Source organism: Glycine max, chromosome 12, assembly GCF_000004515.6.
Source record: "Glycine max cultivar Williams 82 chromosome 12, Glycine_max_v4.0, whole genome shotgun sequence".
NCBI lineage: Eukaryota > Viridiplantae > Streptophyta > Magnoliopsida > Fabales > Fabaceae > Glycine > Glycine max.
The window spans coordinates 43,722-61,278 of record NC_038248.2 but is presented as its reverse complement, the minus strand read 5'-3'; the positions used below and the strand labels follow the sequence as shown (position 1 = coordinate 61,278).

Here is a 17,557-nt window from a genome sequence, read left to right as displayed (position 1 = left end):
GCAACCTTTATACGTCGTCTTGAGTTGAGTTCTTGTGTAAGCCATGCTAAATGGGTAAAAAAGGATATAAAAAAACAAAATCTTTTATGCTTGATTGAGCTTATCTATTCTAATATATGATGCCAAAAGTTGGATTTGGTGTTTGATCTCAGCCACCATATGAATGTAAGTAAACTTTTTTAATTGAGGTACTTATGAAAATGCTGAGAGCATTGAACTTATGATCAGGTACCTATCTAAAAATTTGTTCTGACAATTCCAACTAGGCACGGCTTCATGAAAATACCCTTGCTTTGATCTTTGATTCATCGGAGTGTATGCTGTTAAAATTGTCATTGATTAGTTGAAGTAAAGTATAGCTATACTGTAATGAAATGCAGCTAAAATGAATCTGGGTATATGTTTATCGCGTATCTATTTGGAACTGTCCCAGTATGATTATCTGGAACTGCATTTGAACACATATAGTTCTTGTGAATTTTTGTCTTAAAACTGATAATTGTTAAGCAGTTGGTGGGGGATGCTTCCAGGAACATGGGCTTATGTTAGTGCTGGTGCTTTTGGAAGAGCAATAATTGTGAGTTTGCACTTGTTTTTCTCCCAATTCTTTTTTACTCTTGGTTATTCAATCATCATTGGAATTTTTTTTGCCTTTCCATTAGATTCATGTTTATGTTTTCTTCTTTTCATCTTTTTCTGTGTTTGTTTCGTGGGAGGGGTATGAGATGATGAAAGAAATGGATGATGCTTAAAGACATTTTGACAAACTGTTAGGTATTGTTTCTAATGAAAATATTACTGGAATTTCTATTGGCAGTTTCATGAAAGCTTACTACAACGCCAGTTTTAGATAACTTTGGCAGAAACAAAGGAAAACTGAGAAGGTTAGGGCAATGAGGAGGATGCAATTGGTATATTCATTTTATTTGGGGGATTAATATGGTCAGTGTCAATCATGTGTTGTAAGATCAGATTGTTCTGGGCTCTAGTTTATGAAGAAACCATTGCTGTTGATATTAGTGGTTGCTAGCTGATACTTTATGTTAGATGACATCCATGATTGCAAGAGATCTCTTAGGTGGCGTTTAGTATATGGAACAAGGTTATCAAATCGAGATTTGAATTGTGAATCATTGACCTATTTTTTGAATCGTGAATCATAATTTGTATTAAATGTAAGATTCAAAGACAATGAAAAATTACTTCAAATATATCATATAGATGATATGTGAACTAGAAATAGTTAAAACAAGTCAACTAGAAGTCTTGTAAACAAAAAAGAAGTAATTTGTGAATTTGTGAAGCCTTTATTTTAGAAGAATGCATGCATTGAATGAGTGAGTGACAAATAAAGTAGTGAAATAATCAAATATGATGAGCAAGGGCGTTGGCCAGTCGTGTATGCTAAACGAGCTTTCCAATTCTTCCAACTTTTCTTCAAGTTTTTTCTTCCAGTTATTTCATCAGTTTTTCAATTATTCAGTAAAAATTACAAGGATATTAATTTCTTCACTATTTCATAAAAAACAACAATAAAATAAAAAATTACAATCATTCTTAATTAGAATTAACTATCAAATTAACTCAAATTTCAGTTAGTTATTACTGAATAATTGAAAAAAATTAAAATTTCCACTGCGCAGTGAATTGTGTTAGAAAGACTATATTAAAAGAGTATTAACAACATTTTCCATCTTACTTCCGCCAAAAAAAAAAACATTTCCCATCTTACTATTTATTTTAATATTTTTTGAATTTTTATCAAATAAGATTTAAATTTATATAAAATTGATTGAATGATAAATTTAGAAAATTAAAATAACTGAACTCAATTTTTTTTTCTTCAAAGCAAACCCAATCCTTTTTGCAAATCCAGAGTGTTAACATAGGCAAAACCCCAAAAACCGGAATCCTTTATTCTCTCTCACCTCCTTACTATGAACAACTAATGTGTTTGAATAACACCAAAAACCAATTCTATCCCACAGAATCATGGTAATGTGTTTGTTTGGCATTTTACCTTCACCATGAATAAAAAAGAAATTGACTCAGCTAATTCAAACACACTATAAATCAACAATCAAATTGGGCCTGTACCTACCAAAATAACTCAACACGAAAACATAAAAACTAGAACAATTTAATTCATCAACTAGCAAATTAATGCACAAATGAAGCATAAACAATCAAATAGAATTCGTAACAACCCATGCAAGGAGACTGGCTACATTAAAACAGGCTAATTTGATAGGAAATGAGCTCAAGCAAAAATAATCCCGTTTTCCTTAATAGTATCAAGAACGATCCCTAGTCTGCCTTCAATCCTTTCATCCTTTCTAGGTTCATAGGCTACTGCATATACATCAGCTTCCATTGATCGTTGAGCAATAAGGTTTCCAACAACTCTACAAGCGTTATGATCTATCAAGGATGGAAGGGAGTTTCGAAGATCCTTGGCGTTTGTGGTAGCAACACATATCACTTTGCTGGTTCCTCGGTGTACCACTTTTGCATGAATAAATCTTTTGGAGAAGAAAACATTTAATAAGAATGGTCTCATGTACATGTCTGTCCTCTGCTTCCACGATTTCCTGTTAGGTTTCTTTGCAGCTTCACCTCGAGATCTTCGGGTCCAGGCAGCTCGAATGAAGGAATCCTGCAAATGCAAATGTAAATGTCAAGGAAAGAATATTAAGAACAGAACTGCAACTGATTTCTTCATGTCCAAAATGTTTAGATTTCATAATTCAAAAAAAAGAAATCAAGTCCAAAGGTATTAAGTACAGGCAATTCAGTGCCATGATTACAGCAGGTACAACATAGGAAGCATCACGCATCAAAATTATCTTTCTGAGACAGAGCTATGTGATAATGAATGTGGCAATTGGAAAAAGGCCACTAGCCTTGGCTTTGGAATGAAAGGTAAAAAGGTGCGTTAAAGAAAGCGTGGAAACGTTAGGTTAGGTGTGAATATTGTTACCGTGAAAGAAGTTTAGGTTCCTCTTTCTACAGTATTCTAACAGTAACAGAAGGAGAGATGAAAATTGAGTCTATCCATTCATTCCCATATCATCTCACCGTTTACTTCTAACCTCAAATCAGACAGACTAAAGTGAATTAGAAGCGATAATTAAAAAGATAAAGGAAGGAAAGCAGTTACACTTACATCGGAACGTGAGGGATTGGGAGGGTTTATTCCGGAGGAGCGAGAACGAGAAGCACTTAAAGTTAAAGTGGGAAATGAAGAAAGCCATGAAAATGAAAGCGAACCAGGAATGGGAGTGCCAGTGCGAGACGGTGGAAGTCGAGGCAGCGGAGTCGAAGAGGAGAGCGACGCACATGCTGTTGCGGAAGACCAACCCATCTTCCTCTTCCTTACTCTTAGCCCTTTACTTTACTTTTCTCAATCTTTTAGCTTTTATTTTATTTTTGGATAAATAGTTTTTTTTCTTTCTTAATCCTCATGTTGAGAAAAATGAGCTTTGCATTCCAATTAGTAAATATTGAGCTCAATACGGAAGGGGATAATACAAAACACCCTCCCCGTACCCTAGTTAGCAAATACTAAAACATCAATTTGGTCTTCAAATTATATTAAAAAATTTAACTTGATCTCCAAAATTTTTAAAAATTCAATTTAATGTTTAAATTATTTTAAAATAGACCAATTTGGTCCTTTCCTACTAGGATAGCAAATTCCAATGACTTTTGTTTACAAAATAGTGGCGATTAAAAACCTTTAATGTATGTGTCCTAACAATATTGTAAACCCCACCCCACCCCCACCGGTGTTGAAATCCTTCACACCACCACACCTCTTCACTTGTGTCTAAACCCCACACCTCCACCACCGCCACCATGTGTGGTGCAACCGCCATTGCCCTCGCCCATAGTTGGTTCTCGCCGTTAAATTTGTGAACTTGCTTTAGCTTAGGGGTCTGACACTCACTTCGTTTCTTGCTTGGTTATGTGCCTCCAAGAACTCCAAGAGTAATCGGGTTGTTGTAAGTTCTATATCTGATTTTGTGGTTTGATTTTTTATTTTGATTATCTTCTATTGTTGGTCTAATTTTGTTCAAAAGTCAGGATTTGGGATGGATCGTGCGATGTTAGATTTGGGTTTGTATGGTCATGGTTGGATGTTGTGGTGGTGTGAGACAGCATGACAGTGGGCGGCAGACCTGGGTGGGTGTCAACATCTGGGTGTTGGTGGTGGATCTAGGTGGGGTCATGTGATGTTAGATTTGGGTTTGTATGGTGATGGTTGGGAGTTGTGGTGGTGTAGGGTGGGGCGGCCGCGGGTGGCGAACCTGGGTTGATGTCAACATTTGGGTGTTGGTGGCTTATCTAGGTGGGGTCGTGCGATGGTAGATTTAGATTTGTATGATGATGGTTAGGAGCTATGGTGGTGCGGGGTGGGGCGGCTACGAGTGACAAACTTGGGTGGGTGTTAACATCTAGGTGTTGGTGGCATATCTAAGTGGGTTTGTGCAGAGGGTGTCGTGTTGGAGATGGGTGGGAATTGTTTTTGTTGCTTTTGTTAATAACAAATATAAAGTCTTAAAGAATGGAAGAGAATGCACGGTAAATTGAGACTACATTAATCAAATATGAAGTAGTGTATCAAACATAAAAAAGAACTGCTAACAGGGAGATAAAATTACTAATAGATCATACCTAAAGAATAGGACTAAAATAACTTTATCCTATACATCAACATGATTTTTATTTTTTCTAAAAAATAACATAAAAATATGATTTATCATAGTTTGTTAGATAGTTCTTACTGTCACACTTTTAACACTCTTCCTTAACTTTGGAACTGCAAACTCCAAGCTTTTGTCTCAAGAATTTAAATCTGGCTTTTGAAAATGCCCTGGTCAAAAGTCAGCACTTTGATTCTCTGTTTCGCAATACAGTAACTTCACTTCTTCTTTCCTTTGAACTTCTCTTAGAAGAAAAAGCTTTATCTTGAAATGCTTTATTTTGCCATGAAACACCGGATCATTAGCAATTGAGATTGCAGCTTGGTGGTCCACAAAAAATTGTGTGCTTTCTTCTTGTTCTTTATGCAAATCTGTCACGATTTTCTTGATCCAAAAAGCCTGATTCACTGCAACAACAACAGCTACATACTCTGCTTTTGCAGTTGATTGAGCTACAACTTTTTGCTTTTTAGAACACCAAGAAAAACTTCAAAACCAAAAGAAAAACAGTAACCAGAGGTGTTTCTCATGTCATCAATACAACTTGCCCAATCACTATCAGAGTATCCATGAAGCTTAAAATTATGAGAATGAGAGTACATCACACCATAGTCTAAAGTGCCTTTAATATATCTAACAACTCCTTTGGAAACTTGAAAATGTACTTCACTAGCACAATGCATGAACCTTGAAAATACACTTACTACAAACAAAATGTCAGATCTGGTTGCAATAATATACATTAAGCAACCAATCAAGCTTCTATAATGCATTTCATCAACTTTATCAACTCTATCATCCTTGCTAAATTTCTCATTTTGGTTCATTAGAGATGTAGTGCTTTTGTAGTCCTCCATATGAAACTTCTTGAGTATTTCCTTTGCATATTTCTTTTGGCAAATGAAGATTCCATCATGCTCTTGTTTCACCTCCGTTCCCAAAAAGAAACTCATCAAGCCAAGGTATGCCATTTCAAATGCTTTAAGCATTTCAGCTTTAAACTCCTTTATGAGTTTCTCATCATTTCCTGTCACAAGAAAATCATCAACATAGACAACAATAATGATTAAATTTGCATCTACCAACTTCACATATAATGCAGTCTCACTTGGACTTTTGACAAATCCAAGATCTTGAAGATTATCATCTATCCTGTTGTACCAGGCACTAGGAGCCTATTTAAGACCATATAAGGTCTTTTTCAATTTTTAAACTTTTTCCTCCGGTCTATCATTAAAGTATTATTCTTATGTTCTCATTCTTAGAGTCATCAAGTACATTATTCTAATGTTGACTCTAAAACAACTTTATGCTTATGCTATCTACTCAATGTAGCCTTTGATAGATCTTCTGAGTAAGACCTTCTTGTCTTTGCAACATAGTAAGATTGAGATCTTCAGAGGGAAGCACTAACTTCATTAATAGATGTGCTTCTTTCAAATATTGTAAAGCTTCTCTCTTGGAAGCATGGTTGAGACATTCATTTTAAGCTTGTTCTAAACTTATCAGAACACTTGTTATGTTCTGCTCTTTGTATATCTTTCATTTGCAAATATGTTGGCTTGTATAGTTTTCCTGCATTTGATGTTGTGCTTTGAGATAGTTCTTTGATGTAGATGGAAAGCCACTGAATGTTATTCTTATAGGAATACTTTGATGAGATGACATGACAAACTTGTATTCTAAACATTTTGGTGTGAGCTTGTTGTAGCATGTTATGGTCACTACTGTTATTTTTTTTTTCTTTGACCCTTTGAGAAGCCAAACTAGCTTTTGATGTCTTCGTGAAAGTTGTTGAGAGTTCTATCTTAAGCATTCAGGTACTAGTCTTATGTCATTTGGACCACTACAATATAAATGTTAACTCATTAGCAAGTGCACCAAATTTTGTCTCAAGTAGTAAAATTTACTTGAAAATCCGAGTATCGAATCCACATAGACTTTGTTTGTATTTAAGTTGATGTGTACCCAATTTGTAAGCAAGAGATAAGGAATTGTAATGGAAAGAACAAAGAAAGAATTATAAAATAAAAGACAAGTAAAATAACAAGATAAAATGCAAATGATAACTTTAGAATTTAAATATGTTGGGATCTAACATGCCTAACCCCCTGATGCAATATTAATATGTTTCTCTATTTAATATTATTCTAATTTTCACCGACATCTACTAAAATACTCAATCCCGATCCCTCATGATAAAGAACTTAATTTATCTATTTCCCTTATAGAGATAGAACAATAAATTGTATGAAGTTTGGAGATGTATGCATAGACAAAACAAGATCAGTATATTCCTAACAATGAGTTGTTTAGATACTCTTTCCCATATTTATAGAAATTAAACTGTTCCGAATGTCTAACCCCTAGATAGACTTTAGTGTATTCGATGAAGAACTATGAATCTCGATATGTCTTTCTCATTTAATTATTATAAATCTAAAATATAAAACATATGTTCACAAAAATTATTCATTATAATATTTAATTATAATACAATTTATATAATAAAAATATTTATTTATAATAAATTTTAGTTGTATAAAAGATTTTTTTTATGTGCAATGCATAAGCTAAATATATGATAAATAATTTATTTTGTGATATCAAAATACTTTATTTTATTTTGTATATGATAAATATTTTATCTATAATTATATATAAAAGGAATATAGTGTTTTGATGTATTTTATTCCTATAATTAGATTTATAAGTTACTATTTTATCCCTATTACTATCTTTACAAACCACTCATTAACTTCTATTTTTTTCTTCTATTTTTTTAAAAATATGAAAAAATTAGTTAGGCACGGAGTATCTATTTTTTCCTTAGTATATGATAGAATAAGAAAAATATTTAAAAGTATTTTAATTGATTTTTTTAATAAAAAACTCTCATTATAAATAATAATAAGTGTTTCTCTCTCTCTTGCTAAAAGCAAACATCTCCATTGAAAACTATGAAAAATAAGTATTTTTTATGTATTATTCTCTCCATCCTATTAAAATTGTTGTCCTAAGTTACACAAATAAATTAAAATTAATAAATAAACAAAAGAAAATATTTTTTTTACAAAATTAACTTTATCATTATTAATTCATTTATCTTTGTAACCCATATAATCAATATCATAAGTGGAAAAAAAATTAATGTTATAGTGTAAAGTTAAAACACCAATTATTTTAGAATATAATTTTTTTATACGATAATTATAAAATAGAGAAACACAGAATTATCATTTCCTGCAGGTGTAAACATGGATGACTAAGATAAGATCATTTGTGTATTTTTTTTTTAATTATTGAGATAAATGTTCATTATATATATACATGTAAAATTATAATAATAAATATTTTTATAACTTATGTCTTTAATTTATGATAAATATTATAATATAAAATTATTTTTAATTATTGATATTTTAAAAATAATATTAAAATTTAATATAAAAATAAAGATAAAAGTGGCATATTAAAAAGATTAAGTAAAATCTTTAAAAATATTACGGTTGAAATTTGAAAACAAAATTCCTAAAAACACTCTTAGTTAACTATATATATATACAGAGAATTATCGTTTTCGTGCTGTGTTTAGTGTTTACTCTGTTCTTGTGTTTGCGTTGCTTGGAAGAGGCTCTCCCTACACTACAGGTTAGAAAGTCTAATTCTACCTTGTGTTCTGGACATCCATGGCGATTACTGTATTTAATTATCTTTCTTTTTCCTTGACTGAGCATGGTTTCTATAGTTCAATTTTGTTTTAAACCTATACTATTTCATCATTTACATGGTATCCCTGCTTGGCCGAATAAATTTAAACTGTTGCCTCTAAGATGATCTATCCTTTTGTTTTAAAATATTAATCAAACACGACTTTCACAACAAGGGAAAGAAACTCCTGCCAGGGTCTGCCATAACCCGTGTTTTCCTCACGCGTTTGATTGAAGGGAAGAAGGAAGAATTTTTTAATTTTTTCTCTTTGTTTAAAAAATTTAGAATTGAGAAGAGGAAAAAAATTTTATGGGACTAAAATTCCTTCCTCCATTTTTTGTCCCCCTTTTAATATGGGAGGATTTTAATTTTTTGGACTGTACTGATTAAATTACTCTAAAATCTTTAGTCTCATCTTTATAAGGGTAGGAAGATTTGTGATGGGTGGAAGTTCTATTGGTGATGACTGGGAGCTCACTTCCTCATCTAACGAGGGTCGGACAGTGGTCTTAGTTGGACGAACTGGCAATGGCAAGAGTGCAACAGGTAATACCATTCTTGGAAGGAAGGTCTTCAAGTCAAGGGCTAGCTCCTCTGCTGTATCCACCTCATGTGAATTGCAGACAACAGAATTAAACGACGGACAAATTGTTAATGTTATTGACACCCCAGGTAAAGGCATGGTAACGTATTATTTAAGGAGTGTTTGTGATTGTATTGTTTCTTGGAAACTTTGTCACATCCATCTGACGTACAAAGTTTCACAGGATTATTTGATTTGTCTGTCGGATCTGAGTTTGTTGGTAAGGAAATTGTCAAATGCATTGATTTGGCCAAGGATGGGATCCATGCTGTCATTGTAGTGTTCTCGGTTAGAACACGCTTTACTGAGGAAGAAGAAACTGCTCTTCGGAGCTTGCAGACATTATTTGGAAGCAAAATTGTTGATTACATGATTGTGGTCTTCACTGGAGGAGATGAATTGGAAGAAAATGCTGAGACACTTGAGGATTATTTAGGCCGTGAATGTCCAGAGCCTTTAAAGGTTTCTATGAACATTACAATCTAGATTGAATGCATTATTTTTTCTATTCATTAGATTTTTAATCTTGTTATAAGCTGTTATTGTGGGCTAGTTTTCTGGTTAAGCTGAATCATGGGCTCACAAATCTTTCAGCATATTATATTTTTAGGTCAAAACTCTGGTAAATTCATTTGGTCTTTGTGGAAATTTTATATTTACCAATTGTTTGTGTTCCTTAGAATGTGGGTTTTGACCTAACTCAACTCCAAAAGCTAGCTTATAGGGTGAGGGTTGTCCTCACTTATATACTCTATCTTGGTCTTATCTCTAGCTAATGTGGGACTTGTGTTTTCTCCAATACACCTCCTCACGTCCAACACTTTTGGGCTTGATGCATGGATAACATGGTAGGTGACTATTTGAATGGATCTAGGAAATGTTTTGATACCATCTTAGAATGTGGGTTTGGACCTAGCTCAACCTCAAAAGTTAGCTCATAAGGTGAGGGTTTCCCCTCACTTATATACTCTACCTTGGTCTTATCTCTAGCCAATGTGGGACTTGAGTTTTTTCCAATAGTGTTGCACATGTGTACATCCAATCTATTTTTTTTGGCAGATACATCCAATTTATTTACGCTCTCAATAAATGGATGACCTAAAACTTTAGCATGCATTATTGAACTAATTTTCCTAGTGTCACAAATCATTACACATGTTTGGATAGGCTATTTTTTATTTTATTTTTTTATAAAAAATGTATTTTTATTACGTAGCTTGTTTTAGAGTTTTTTTTTCCCCACAAGCTACTTTTTTAACTCTGAGAAAAGTAATAAAACTGGTTTTATTTCGGGCTATTGTGTTTTTTCTTCCCCTAAAACTTATCTAATTATAAAAAAATTAAATACATTTTTCTTAAGAAAATCACAAACATGCCTAAACCCCCATCTGATGCCATGCGGAGATTTAAAACTTATATATGCAGAAAGATTGGTGCAATCTGCTTAGTTAATTGGCTTGTCTTTGTCATCTAGCTCTTGTTTTATTCTGGCCATCTTGTATTTGTTATGAACTTTCTTATTGGTATATCTTATGCAAAAAGATAAGGATAGTCGAGTTGCAGAATTCTTTAGAATGCTTCACTTGCCTTCTTTGCATGTTGGAATAGTTCTTAATGTATCATTTTCCCTGGTTTTAATTATTATCTCACCTGGCTATCATTTTCTGCTTCTTTTAGTAGTATAAGATTCTGCTGTCCTGACTGAATATATCTCGGATTATAGGAAGTCCATCTGCCGAATCTCAATGGGAAATTCCTAGTTTTGTTTTATCTTTAACTAAAATATTGAATTTAACTATACTGTAGGAAATTCTTGTTTTGTGTGACAATCGTTGCGTACTTTTTGATAACAAGACTAAGGATGAAGGGAAGCGCTTTGGACAAGTTCAACAACTTCTCTCTTTTGTAAACACAGTTCTATCACGTAATGGTGGACGACCTTATACAGATGAGTTATTTACACAACTGAAGGTGAAGGTTTTGCAAACTTCAAATCTTGGAAAACATTATATGATAACAGAGAATTCATCAATTCATTCCTTTGACTGCAGAAGGGAGCAATGGAGCTGCATAACCAACAAAGAGAGGTTGATTCTTTAAAAGGATATTCAAAAGGAGAGATATTGAAGTTTAAAAAGCAAATGCAGCAAACATATGATGACCAATTAAAGCGAATTACTGAGATGGTACCTTTTATGTCCATGTTTTTTGATATTAACCATTTTATCTAACTTGATGTCATTTAACTTATTTTTTTTTTAGTTAAACATGGTGATATTTTCTTTCATGTTATTGAATTTTCCATGTCAGCTTCACATATGTATTGCCGCGTATTGCATATAATAAGAAATTTGGGTGAATTAAAATCAGCATTTACTTAGTATTTAAACTCACCGAATAGTTGCATTCATTCAGATAAACTATTCTTGGTGTTTTGACATGAAGATGTGATCTTAAGGGTCTAATATTTCTTCAATCTTGTTTAATATCATAAATTAAGTTATGGGGGACGATCTTGTTTTTTCTGTTTCGTGGGACATAGTCTCAGACATATACATTATCAATGGGCCTTGTGAATTTGCGACAGGAATAGAACAGACTTGTACATCAATTGTTAGTCATGTAATGTTTTCATCCACTTGTATAGGTTAGGCATGAGTGAGCTCTTAATGAGGAGTTTAGAGGGTATATTCCAGAAGGAATAAACAGTAGAGGATTATTTATAAACGGTTCCAGTGGTAGTAAAGGAGGTTATTTAGTCAAACAGGGGAAACTGTAATGGGAAGACATCTTTTGGGAAAATAGCTGAAGCTGAGACATTCTCATTTGAGAGAAGGGGACACCCCATGCAAGAGGGGATTCTTTCTCTTGTAGTCTACATTTCTAAACACAAACACCAATCTTTCTACCTTTTCTTTCTGTTTTCTATGTTAGTTTCCATCTTAAAATCAATTGGCCTTAAGTGAAGTTTCCCAACAGATATATAAGCTGCATTCAAAGAATTGAGGTAGGCGATGTGGGACTTCCTAACACCTACCTCCACAAATGCTTGCCAGAACAGGTGAGCCTACTACAATAGGCGATTTACCAAGATGGGCTATAAGTTCTAAGCCTCTGATACCATGTTATATTCCATCTTAAAACCAATTGACACATTAAGTGAAGTTGTCCAACAAATATATAAGTTGCACCCAAAGAATTAAGGCATACGATGTGGGACTTCCTAATGTTCTATTCCTTTGAATTCTTGTCATGCCTAATCCAAGAGCCTATCAAATATCATTATATGAATTGACCTTGGGTTAAGATGGTAAAAGGACACACTTATGCAATGAATGATTTGAAGGTCTACATAGATGTAATTTCAGGGATTAGGAATTTGTAGGTAAAATCTTGGTATTCTATCTGTGGGTTTATATGATGATATCTGCAAGATGGATAGGAAAAAAGGGGCTGAAGCTCTGTCTCTGTCTCTTTCTTTTTCTATTGGATTGGAAGTGGAAAGGGGGGAGGGGGGGTTGGAGGTGCTAAGGCAAGATGTATTTGAACATCAAAATTTTAAAAGAATGGGCACCTTATCTCCAACTTCTACTCAAGTAGAAGGGGGAAGCTGTTGCTATCTTGTATAGCAAGAATGACAATGTCAATCTGATATGATTAATGATTTTTGTTAGATTTTACAAATATGGGACGCCTAGAATGTTTGTGGTAAGGCCTGTTACACTGATTGGGGGCATTGGAATGAAGAAATAAAATCCAGAAATATAAGCTTTATCAATCTTTGTAAATGAGAATTGGATAGGATCATAGTACAAGTTAGCTGAAATTGTTAAAGGGGGTGAGCTAATGGAGTTTCCTTTTTCCCAAGGCTATGAGATATTTTAACCACCAGTTGTTGGTTGTTATGGGGAAGCATATACGTCTGGCTAGGATTCTTTTGATTTTCAGCTTGCCTGTGGCTGTGCCATTATTCTTATGCATTCTACTTTTTGGTGTTCCAAGCTTGTACACTTGAAGAAGGTCCTGACTCCCACCAGTACATGTGGCAAAGCACTGGACACAGTTTTGACATAATAAGTGGAGCATTACCCCTAATATTTTTGTTTTGGAATAATTTATATGGTTTTGTAGGTTGAATCAAAGTTGAGGGAGGCAACTATGAGGCTTGAGCAACAATTGGCAGAAGAGCAAGCTGCAAGACTTAAGGCAGAGGAGAATGCAATGTTAGCTCAAATGAGATCAGATGATGAAATACGAAAACTCAGAGAACATCTTGAGAAGGCACATGAAGAACTTCGCAAGCGAGGTGAAGGTCGTTGTGCCATTCTTTGATAGTAGCCACTTCATACTTCAAAGAGTTTATTTATGTTATTTTTCTCTTGGATCGTGACATCAAATAGCTGTTGCATTTGCAGGGTTAATACCTGTGTAAGTGCCATGACTATTATGCAATTATTTTTATTCCATGTTCACATCATGCATTATGAGATTGGAGATATTTTCTAATCTGGTTTTCATACTTGTCCAGTAATTTCAATACGAATTTTAGTGTTTTCTGTTGAATTGTAGTGTGACTTCAATTAGTATATTTCTACTATTTGATAAAATCAACCGTATTTTGTTTTCTGTTATTGATTGGTTAATTTCTTAACTACTATAAACTAGAAAACTTGCTAATTGCTATTTTGATTGTGAGCTGCTGCTTCTTATAATGAGATTTTGGTTGTAGTCTCTTGCTATGTTTGGTTTAGTACGGGTAAATCTGGTTGTGAATCCATGTTAAGAGTCAAGCAAATTGACTCAATTGAGATCAAGTAAGCAGTATCTCATCTTGTTCCTTTCTGCAAAAGCTTTTGTCCTAACAGCAGATTTTGCCAGGCCTACGACTACGAGTATTGGAGCCTAGGAGAACATCGAAAGTAAGGCAAGATTACTGTCATTTTAAAAGGGAAAAAATGCTATCGTTCTTATGGTTTTCTATTTACTTACACATTCTTAGGAATAGTAATCATACAATTTATTATTTTTTTTTATCTTTTATTTTATTATACTTTTTTTTTGCACCATTATATAATTAAGAGATTTTTTATGCTATGATAGACAATTTTTAAATAAAAAAATTATAAGGACCAAAAACAAAAAATTAATATTATAAAAATCAAAAATCTATTTAAGTCATTTATAATTTTCATTTTCACAATAAGTAAGAGTTTTCATTTAATATGTCCAACGTATAACGTATAAGGAAGATATTAAAGTAGATAAGGAAGATATTAAAGTAGATCATTGTGACATATAAATTATTATACTACTGCTAATGTTATATATATTTTTTTATCATCGTTTGTTGAATTATAACTGTATATTATCTTGATTGTTTGGGTCAAATTTGATCAAAATTAAACAATGCCAAGATAATTAATTTATTCATATTTTGACATTTTTAAAAACATATATTACATTATTTTTTATTTACATAACAAGCGGTTTGATAAAAAATTGATTTCCATAAAAAGTATCAAATAAATTTTTATATATGTATTGTTGGTCCTTTGAGTATCACAATTGTGCGATATGAGTCTTTCAACTTCCAATTGGGTCCTTTAGGTATTACAAATGTGTGATTTTAGTCTGTTAAGTTTTAATTGTGTTAATTGGGTCTCTTAGGTATTATAATTGTGCTATTTTAGTTTCTTTTGTCAATGGTAATTTCTAATGTGACATTGATTGATGATGTGTTACTCATGATAACATCTTGCTGATATGGTCGCTAATTTAACATGTTTATGAGATCCTTGATTTAAAATGTGCAATTTTAGTCTAGCAAGTTTCATAATTGTGTAAGTTTAGCCTCGAAATACAATTTGGTGGGTTATGTTGTAGACAAAATAGAGAGAAAAAAAAGATTAAAATTGTATAATTATGAAATTTGACAAATTAAAATCCACAATTATGAAAACCTAATAGAGTAAAATTACACATTTATGAAACTTGAAATTAAGATCAGACATACCAAATTCAGAAACAAAGCAAGCATGTTAAATCAATGACCATATCAGCATGATATCATCATGCAAATTTCATCTCAGGTGACATTAATCATTCCAACCAAAAAGGAGAGACTAAAATCACAATTTCATTACATAGAATACCCAATCGGAACTTATGGAACTAAACTTGCACATTTGTGATATTTCGAGAATTCAATTGACACATTGAAACATAAGGGACTAAAATTGCACAATTAGAATGCTTGAAAGACCAAACGTGTAATTAAGAAAAATAAAGTCTTTAAAAGAGGGTTAAGGGCGTGATGAGTTAGCATTTTGCTAATACTAATGCTCAAGAAGCGTGGCTATAACTACATTCATCGCTAAAAATGACATCCTGCCATAGCTTAGAAAATAAAAATTGTCAAATGAGTAGACTACCAGAAATAATGACCCAAAAAGCAAACCAAATCAGTGCTACATACGTATTGAAAAAAAAACAGGAATTTTTTGAAATTTTTCCTAGATGTACCAAAAAAATTACCAAAACATATAATTTCCTCTATTATTTACACCAATATGCAACTTTACTATTCACAATGTAAATTCGGGTTGAGGGGCCCGAATTTAGACTGTGATTTAAAAAAAAATTGAGTTTCAACGTTGAGTATTCAGGTTCCCAAACCTGAATTCTCAATGTGCTTTTTCCTTTTTTTAAAAAAAATTACTAAAACATACCACTCCTCCATTAATTTATAAATGATGTGAAATGAAATACATTGATAGTACAAAAAAATTAATTTGCTTGACTTGAACTTTTGGGACAGTGGGAACACCTATTTTTTGAATGACGTGTAGATTGAATACCATTTTGGTTGATCTCTTTCTCTCTCATCCATATTATTTCGTATTCTTGTAAATTTTGATCGACCTTTTTTATTTCTTTTCATGACTGAATTGACTCATAATTGTGATTTTTCATATGATGGTTAATAATCATGATGACGCATGCTTACTAACAGAACATTGTAGACTCTTGACGTTGACACATAATCCAATGTATACACTGACATGTGCACATGACATACGTAACTTTTGAAGTTTTCCACAATAACATGTTCTTTGATTCAACAATGAATTTTCACATTTGACGCCTTTCTCTTTTTTCTCTTCTCTCGGCACCTCTCTCTCTATCTCAACAAAATCTAGTTGAGGTGTAACTTCAACTATTTCAATTTTAACAACCGCGATCCAACATCAGACGGCAGCTACGTTATTTTCTTTTCTATCCCCCTCCTCTACCGTACTTACCTAATTTGTTAACCACTAAATTTTTTGTAATTTCTAACTATAATCAATCAATTCTATAATAACCAGTTAGTTAAAAATCTTTGCTTACAGGATATTCCCTCTTAGTGTCTACAAATTTTAGATACTTTTATCATTTTTTAGTTTTTAAACGTTTACTACTTTCTTTTAATAATTACTCATTACTATCATCTTAGTTATTTTTTGTTAGTATTATTTTTTATTTTTTAACTTATAAAATTTTCTCCCTTTTTATTTTTATTTAAAATAGGTAGAGAGGCACGTACCCTATTAATTATAAAAACTAATTTATTATGTAATTTTATATTCTTTTGTAATGGTTATGGTTTGGGTATAGTAATCATTTTCCATATGTGATTAATTTTATTTTATTTTATTCATGCAATTTTTCTGGCTACTTCAAGTTATATTTCTGCCTACTTTATTGGTCTCAAATTGATTTATTTTATATTTGAAGGTATAAATTATGGTATGCAATTTTTCTTTTAAATGTCTCCTTTATTTATGAGTATTGATTGTGAAGTGTGGCTGTTTGTAATGTTTTCATTTCCAGAAGAAGAGAAAAATATACATAAAATGTGTAGTTATGTATATGTTTACTTCATGATATGATTCAATAGGACTTTGCTATTATTGTACTTTTAACAATTATAAATACCTAACTGTTATTACAACTTTCTTTGTTCTTTTAATCCTTTTACATTGTCATACTTCTACTTTTATTAAAATGTTAACTCATTTATTTTTTGGTAGCCTAAAAGAAAGAGAAATTGGGGTTCTTAGAGCAATTAATGGAAAGTAACACATGAGATTAACTATCCCATGTCTTCTCATAATTGTAAAAAGTCTTATTTTTTTCATGTTTTTATTTTTATTTTTGTTAAAATGTATAGAATTGTTTTTCAATGTTGCTTTTCAATTTTTGTTTAACAAAATTGGTCAAAGTATTGTAGATTTTGATTGTCATGGAAACATGTAAGACGTCAAAATCTCATACTTTCAAGATGTAGTTGACATGTTATAAAGTTATGGGGAGGCAATTGGCCAACAATGCTATATACAAAATGTTCAATTCTCATAAAGAATACACCTAGGAAATTTGTGAAGATAAAGGGCAGGAAGAAATTTGCCGCTTTGCATTGTTTTTAGTTTTTATTTTTAATTTTGACTATTTTAAGTTTTTTTTTATAAGATTCAATGTTATGAATTATTGACATTAAGCCAAATTAATATAAAAT

The 17,557-nt window shown here is 32.2% G+C and overlaps 2 protein-coding genes across 4 annotated transcripts; one reads left to right on the top strand and one right to left on the bottom strand.

Moving 5' to 3' along the window:
• Nucleotides 1-2,097: 2,097 nt before the first annotated feature.
• LOC100820550 (putative L18p/L5e ribosomal protein) lies at nucleotides 2,098-3,409 on the bottom strand. Its single transcript, NM_001253083.2, has 2 exons — nucleotides 3,167-3,409; nucleotides 2,098-2,656 (listed from the first exon to the last, which is right to left on the bottom strand). Exons 1-2 carry the CDS (start codon nucleotides 3,362-3,364, stop codon nucleotides 2,261-2,263), a joined length of 594 nt encoding a protein of 197 aa, NP_001240012.1. The 5' UTR covers nucleotides 3,365-3,409; the 3' UTR covers nucleotides 2,098-2,260.
• A 4,866-nt stretch (nucleotides 3,410-8,275) lies between these two features.
• Nucleotides 8,276-13,563, top strand: LOC100807910 (immune-associated nucleotide-binding protein 9-like). Of its 3 annotated transcripts, none has more exons than XM_006591839.4 (6): nucleotides 8,276-8,357; nucleotides 8,827-9,089; nucleotides 9,185-9,462; nucleotides 10,807-10,971; nucleotides 11,052-11,186; nucleotides 13,132-13,563. In XM_006591839.4, exons 2-6 carry the CDS (start codon nucleotides 8,858-8,860, stop codon nucleotides 13,330-13,332), a joined length of 1,011 nt encoding a protein of 336 aa, XP_006591902.1. In that variant the 5' UTR covers nucleotides 8,276-8,357; nucleotides 8,827-8,857; the 3' UTR covers nucleotides 13,333-13,563. The 3 variants fall into 3 exon arrangements, with proteins under 3 accessions (XP_006591902.1, XP_006591901.1, NP_001242800.2); XM_006591838.4 differs by having other exon boundaries at nucleotides 8,293-8,357; nucleotides 8,847-9,089; NM_001255871.3 differs by having other exon boundaries at nucleotides 8,294-8,357; nucleotides 8,842-9,089.
• The last annotated feature ends 3,994 nt before the right edge of the window (nucleotides 13,564-17,557 follow it).

Bases quoted from the DNA above. Each gene is read 5' to 3' on its own strand.
- LOC100820550 (NM_001253083.2), bottom strand. From the start codon at position 3,364: ATGGGTTGGTCTTCCGCAACAGCATGTGCGTCGCTCTCCTCTTCGACT. The intron at 2,657-3,166 runs GTAAGTGTAACT...TTGCATTTGCAG, and splicing joins CCAATCCCTCACGTTCCGAT to GATTCCTTCATTCGAGCTGC.
- LOC100807910 (XM_006591839.4), top strand. From the start codon at position 8,858: ATGGGTGGAAGTTCTATTGGTGATGACTGGGAGCTCACTTCCTCATCT. The intron at 9,090-9,184 runs GTAAAGGCATGG...AAAGTTTCACAG, and splicing joins TAATGTTATTGACACCCCAG to GATTATTTGATTTGTCTGTC. The intron at 9,463-10,806 runs GTTTCTATGAAC...ACTATACTGTAG, and splicing joins AATGTCCAGAGCCTTTAAAG to GAAATTCTTGTTTTGTGTGA.